Source organism: Colobus angolensis, unplaced genomic scaffold (genome assembly GCF_000951035.1).
Source record: "Colobus angolensis palliatus isolate OR3802 unplaced genomic scaffold, Cang.pa_1.0 Scaffold350, whole genome shotgun sequence".
NCBI classification, from domain to species: Eukaryota; Metazoa; Chordata; class Mammalia; order Primates; family Cercopithecidae; genus Colobus; species Colobus angolensis.
The window spans coordinates 102,522-108,957 of NW_012116822.1; the positions used below are offsets into that span (position 1 = coordinate 102,522).

At 50.0% G+C, this 6,436-nt stretch overlaps 2 protein-coding genes across 4 annotated transcripts in view; one reads left to right on the forward strand and one right to left on the reverse strand.

The window, feature by feature from the left end:
• Positions 1–1,368, forward strand: part of TRIM41 (tripartite motif containing 41) — a 13,225-nt gene extending 11,857 nt beyond the window's left edge. The window contains exons 7-8 of one of the 3 annotated variants that reach the window (XM_011952898.1): positions 524–579; positions 932–1,368. In XM_011952898.1, coding sequence (XP_011808288.1) covers positions 524–579; positions 932–947 — 72 coding nt within the window. In that variant the 3' untranslated portion in view covers positions 948–1,368. The other 2 variants (XM_011952897.1, XM_011952896.1) reach the window with 2 other exon arrangements.
• Positions 1,369–2,568: 1,200 nt separating this feature from the next.
• The window catches only part of GNB2L1 (guanine nucleotide binding protein (G protein), beta polypeptide 2-like 1), a 7,149-nt gene continuing 3,281 nt past the window's right edge, over positions 2,569–6,436 (reverse strand). The window contains 5 exon segments of the mRNA XM_011952921.1: positions 2,569–2,682; positions 3,556–3,666; positions 4,034–4,174; positions 4,932–5,042; positions 5,365–5,460. Of these exon segments, the coding sequence (XP_011808311.1) occupies positions 2,617–2,682; positions 3,556–3,666; positions 4,034–4,174; positions 4,932–5,042; positions 5,365–5,460 (525 nt within the window). The 3' untranslated portion in view covers positions 2,569–2,616.

The following is a 6,436-nucleotide window of genomic DNA, read 5'->3' on the forward strand; positions in this document are numbered from 1 at the left end:
AGGAAAAGGTGGGCCCTGGGGGTTCCTCTGTGGGCAGCGGGGATGCCAGCTCCTCACGTCACCACCATCGCCGCCGCCGGCTCCACCTGCCCCAGCAGCCTCTGCTCCAGCGGGAGGTGTGGTGCGTGGGCACCAACGGCAAACGCTACCAGGCCCAGAGCTCGACAGAACAGACGCTGCTGAGCCCCAGTGAGAAGCCACGGCGCTTTGGCGTGTACCTGGACTATGAAGCGGGGCGCCTGGGCTTCTACAACGCAGAGACTCTGGCCCATGTGCACACCTTCTCGGCTGCCTTCTTGGGCGAGCGTGTCTTTCCTTTCTTCCGGGTGCTCTCCAAGGGCACCCGCATCAAGCTCTGCCCTTGATTATCCTGCCACCCGCGGGGGCCCCTCTGGTCAGCACTTGGGGGGCGGGTGGTGGAGGGTAGCCCGTAAGTTTGAGGGGCTCAAAGGCTCTTCCCACTGTTTGTCACTGTGTTGCTTCCCACTCCCCCTTGACCCCAGGCCCCTGCTTCTCCCTCTAGGAGCCTAAAGAACCCTCCTGCCCGGCCTTCTCTCACCTACTATGTCTGTCCAACAGGTCTGCATGGGTCCCTGATAAGAACAGCTGCCTGGTCTTCTCTCCCAGTCTGCCTAGCCCAGCCCTGGGACCGGAATTTGAGTAGGGGATGGGGGGAAATTGTAATTTCATTCCTTAACTTCCTTTTCCCCACCCCTGCTTCAACCTCTGTGTCAGTTCTGAGGCTGGAGGGTTTGGGCAAGACAACATCCCCATACCAATTCCATCTTCTGATGCAAATTTTAGCTGAGGGATTTGGAAGCCATCTGGGAGGCAGGCTGGGCCCGAGGGTAGAGCTGGGTAATAAATGTCTGTTCTCTTGGGGAGGAGGGATTCTAAACTTTCCTTCCATCCTCAATTTCTACCTCCATAGACCGGCCAGAATTTAGCTTCACTTGAGAGAGATCTGGAATGGTCGCCATGCTTGAAGCCACGCACCATTACATCGCCCAATAAATTATTTTTTCCCCCTTCCCCTTTCCAGCACTCAACTGAGGAGCAAAACTCAGCCCACCCCCCATCCCTTCCAGGTCTGTTCACCGCCAGGCTCCTTTCCCCTCTGTTCGATGGAGCTGGCTTTTCTCCCAGCCCCTTTCCATGCCTTTCATTCCACTCAGCAAGCCCTGAGGGGGAGCCTGGGGACGGGTTTGGGTCCCCAAGAGGAGAGCCTTGGGTATAATCTATTTTTCTAGTAACCCCTTGCCTTGTCACTTAACAGCTTTTGCCCTCTGCTTTGATGGCTGAGGTGAACTCATGTTCTTTGGGAAAAGGGAAGGTGTGCTGTGGAAATAAAATGTTTATTTGCTTCTCTTGTGAGGTCGTTCCTTTAGGTGAGGGTGTAACTCAGGATTTCCTTTCCAACCCCTGCAATGAGAAGCCAGGCAACTGAGAACTGGTTAGTTGCAGTTAAAGGCATGCTTTGCACCTGTCAGGCACGCTCCTATTTCAACAGGGATCTAGATCCTGCTCCCCATTCTAATATCTTACCTAATTTACTAACTGTTCAGTCCACTTAGAGATGTTTGCCACCTCCTACCATTACTTTGAAGCTGTAGGACTGAGGTTCCCCTAAGAATCTCTATACTCACAGTTCACAAGCCCAGGTCCTAGGAACACTATTTCCATATATACATGCACTGAAGCCAGGAATGCCTCATCACCATTAAGGGGAGTAGAAAGTGGAGGGTGCATATGGGCCTTCAATATGCTGTAGTTGCTTAGTCATCACAGAAAACTGCAAGGGCAGTGGGGTCTCAAGCCAAATTTTGAATCATTCCATCCCTGGACTAAGGTTTCTATTGGTAAGTGTAATTGTAGTTTAATGGCTCAGTTCTGGCCTTTCACAAGGCATCTAACCTCATAAATAAACTGTTTGTGTGTGGAAGGCACTGAGTGACAGGTTATACTAGCAGTTGAAATGTTTAGTAGGGCCAACTTCATGGTTATGAATGCTTCCAGACCCACCACCCCAAAACTTAATCTCTGAGGAATGCTAGTTGTGAGTTAAGTTCTTCTGGTGAGAACTGCCTTGCAGAATTAAATACCCTTGACTTGCCTCAAAGACCATGTAGACTGCTAACATGAAGCTTAAATTTTCTGAATTATGTTCAAACCTTTAGAGGAATGAGGATTCATCTTTGTTCCGTTCTCATGTGCCAGGGGTTGGACCTGCGGAGTCTGCTTTTCCTGAAAATTGACTGCAACCACTTTGAAATAATCAGTCCTTTCCCTCAAGAAGGTTCCCCAGGTTGAAGGTAGGCCCCGATGATCTGCACCTAGTATGTAGGACGCTGATGGGGTTTAAGTTCAGGGAAACTGCTATGTGACTTCTAAGAAACATCCCACTTGATGCTCCCCCAATCCTGAGAACTTAAGACTGACAGCTCCCCTTCCGCCTCAAGGCCTTGTTTACTTAGTCCACAGCTTGCATCCAGTTTGCTAGTGCAAACTTAATGTGTAAGCAATGTAGATAGGATGGAGCTTTTACGCATATAAGAAAAAAAAACTTCTAAAAGCCAGTTTTTTCTTCTTTAATTTGTAAAGCTCTGCCATAAACTTCTAGCGCGTGCCGATGGTCACCTGCCATACTCGTACCAGGTTGTCTGTGTAGCCAGCAAACAGAGTCTGCAGGGGAGAAATGACAGGGACAGGTCAGGCCAGCGTAAACTGCAGTCTCACTAGATTCAGCACAAATGAAGCTTTCTTTTTTTTTTGAGACGGAGTCTTGCTCTGTCGTCCAGGCTGGAGTGCAGTGGCCGGATCTCAGCTCGCTGCAAGCTCCGCCTCCCGGATTTACGCCATTCTCCTGCCTCAGCCTCCCGAGTAGCTGGGACTACAAGGTGCCTGCCACCTCGCCCGGCTAGTTTTTTTTGTATTTTTTTTTAGTAGAGACGGGGTTTCACCGTGTTCACCAGGATGGTCTCGATCTCCTGACCTCGTGATCCGCCCGTCTCGGCCTCCCAAAGTGCTGGGATTACAGGCTTGAGCCACCGTGCCCGGCCACAAGTGAAGCTTTCTTTGAGATAGTCTTGCTCCACTGTCTAGGCTGGAGTGCAGGGGCATGATCCTGGCTCACTGCAGCCTTGAGCCCCTGCAGTTCAAGAGATCCTCCCACCTCAGCCTCCAGTAGGCATGTGCCACCACACTGGGCAGACTATAAGAAACCCCTCCCATTTTAACAGCCAGATTTTAAGTGGTGGTTATGTATTCCTTGAGGAAGAAACAGCTGGTGATAAGGATCTAGATATTTGAAAACGGGTCAGATGAATTAAGGTATTAACTGAAGGCTGATAGCGCCACTGGGCTCCACATCAGTCTTCCCTCTGATGCAGAAACACATTCACTGGCATGGCAAACTAGGGCATCTTCATCAACCTGGCTTGTCATTTCACTTCATGCCAAAGACACTGCTCTTGTGTCTGACAGACTAGATGTACTAACAGAATGAGGGAGAAAAATAATTGGAAGCCGAGTCACCTGAGAGGACAGACCACTTACCTGGCCATCGGCAGACCAGGCCAGGGAGGTACACTGCGGTGGTTCTGCCTTGCTGCTGGTACTGATAACTTCTTGCTTCAGTTCGTCTACAATGATCTTTCCCTCTAAATCCTGGGGAACAGGGCAAAAGCAACCGTAAGACTTAGCAATGACAGAGTCCCCTCCTCAAGATTCTCAAGTTATAAAGGGATGATTCTGCTTCCTAGGGTACATGTATCAATGCCTAGTTGCATTTTTAGTTGCCACTAGTGGAAGGATGGTTTGCTACTGACATCTAGTAGAACCTGGAAATGCTGCTAAACATCCTAAAATGTACCGGATAGCACACCACAACAGTTACCCAGACCAAACTGTCAATTATGTGGAGGTTGAGTAGGCTTAGCTACCAGGTGGGAGTCAGATGGCATATATCGTAACCAAAACATTGTCAAGGCTCAGAGTGCAGTCAGGTACCCAGTCCACTGTAACCCACACTCACCCAGATCTTGATGCTGGGGCCTGTGGCAGCACACAGCCAGTAGCGGTTAGGGCTGAAGCACAGGGCGTTGATGATGTCCCCACCATCTAGCGTGTAAAGGTGTTTGCCTTCGTTGAGATCCCATAACATGGCCTGGCCATCCTGGACAGACAGGTAAGGTAAATCAGGACACAGTGACCTCTTCCAGATGTTAATCCTGCCCATCTCAAGATTCTGTCAGAATCAATTCTTACCTTGCCTCCATTACCTCAGGCTTCTTTGAAAGCTAATGACTCAAGTACCAACACTGATCTCTGTATGCCTTTCCTTTAAGACCTTACCAAACCCATCAAAAAACCCCTCCCAACTTAAATCACTCTAATCGTTTCTGAAAACCAGGATCCCAATCTCATCAACTGCTTCAAGAAACCAACTTGAGGCCAGGCGCTGTGGTTCACACCTGTAATCCCAGCACTTTGGGAAGCTGAGGCCAGTGGATCACCTGAGGTCAGGAGTTCAAGCCCTGCCTGGCCAACATGGTGAAACCCTGTCTCTACTAAAATACAAAAATTACCCAGGCATGATGGTGGGTGCCTATAAGCCCAGCTACTAGGGAGGCTGAGACAGGAGAATTGCTTGAACCAGGGAGATGGTTGCGATGAGCCGAGATCATGCCACTGCACTCCAGCTTTGGCGGCTGAGTGAGACTCTGTCTCAAAATAAACCCAACCTTAGTATGCCTTAATTGTCTTTTGCTGAAAGTAATCTTTGGAAACATATTCTCAGACTGCCATTATCTCATTATCCTCCCGAAACCATCCTGACTAATGTTTGCCATTTTATGTTAGAGACGCTGGCTAAGTGCTCCTTCCATGATGCTGGTCTTCCACTGAGTAGGAGACTCCTAGTCCCCAAATACCTTGCCTCCAGAAGCACAGAGGGATCCGTCCGGAGAGACAGTCACCGTGTTCAGATAGCCCGTGTGGCCAATGTGGTTGGTCTTCAGCTTGCAGTTAGCCAGGTTCCATACCTGCATAGACGTGAAGTTGACAGGTGAATATCCTAGCTCTGGATCAGCTAGGGTCAGGTCCAACAAAAAAGGGCTTGGCATTCCTGGCTAGGGTAGCCAATTATCATTCAGTTACACGTCCTGGCCACTTAACATTAGATTGTAACACACATCCAATGCAGTGTGCTCACTTACAAGGGACATCAATTAGCTACTTCAGACCATGTGACAAGAGAAAGAGTCAACTGAGAGAATCTGTAAAGCTTTCCACAGGAGTTTGAGCGTATGACCACCTGGGAGCACACCCTGACTGGTAAAGCCCCTGCCTTGGCTTAAAGCTCACCTTGACCAGCTTGTCCCAGCCGCAGGAGACGATGATAGGGTTGCTGCTGTTGGGCGAGAAGCGGACACAAGACACCCACTCTGAGTGGCTCTCATCCTACAGAGGATGAAAAGGAAATAAGGAGAAACAGTCCTATCCCATGAAGTGCTATACCCCCCCCACCAGCCCCACCCCTCAGTAGGATGATGGCTGGCAGCACCTTTCAAAAACCCAGAACCCAAACCTTTAAGCTCAGTAGAATCCCTTGAGATTCCAGACAAGAATTTCTTTTTAAATTTAGAGATGGGGGCTGGACGCAGTAGCTCACGCCTGTAATCCCAGCACTTGGGGAGGGTGAGGTGAGTGGATCACCTGAGGTCAGGAATTTGACATCAGCTTGGCCAACATGGTGAAACCGTCTCTACCAAAAATAGAAAAATTCACCTGGTGTGGTGGTGGGCGCCTGTAATCCCAGCTACTTGGAAGGCTCAGGCAGGAGCATTGCTTAAACGCAGGAAGCGAAGGTTGCAGTGAGCCAAGATTGTGCCATTGCACTCCAGCCCGGGCAACGAACGAGTGATACTTCATCTCAAAAAAGGGCCGGGTGCGGTGGCTCACGCCTGTAATCCCAGCACTTTAGGAGGCCAAGGTGGGCGGATCACGAGGTGAGGAGATCAAGACCGCCTGGCTAACACGGTGAAACCTCGTCTCTACTAAAAATACAAAAAATTAGCTGGGCGTGCTGTAGTCTCAGCTACTCGAGAAGCTGAGGCAGGAGAATGGGATGAACCTGGGAGGCGGAGGTTTCAGTGGGCCAAGATCGCACACTGCACTCCAGCCTGGGCAACAGGGTGAGACTCCATCTCAAAATAAATAAAAATTTTTATAGATGGGGTCTCACTATGTTGGCCAGGCTGCTCTCCTGTCCTCAAGCAATCCTCCCACCTTGGCCTACCAGAGCTAGGATTACAGGCATGAGCTCAGCCAAGACTTTAAAAAGGCAGAGAGCCGGGCACGGTGGCTCACGCCTGTAATCCCAGCACTTTGGGAGGCTGAGGCGGGCAGATCACCTGACGTTGGGAGTTCGAGACCA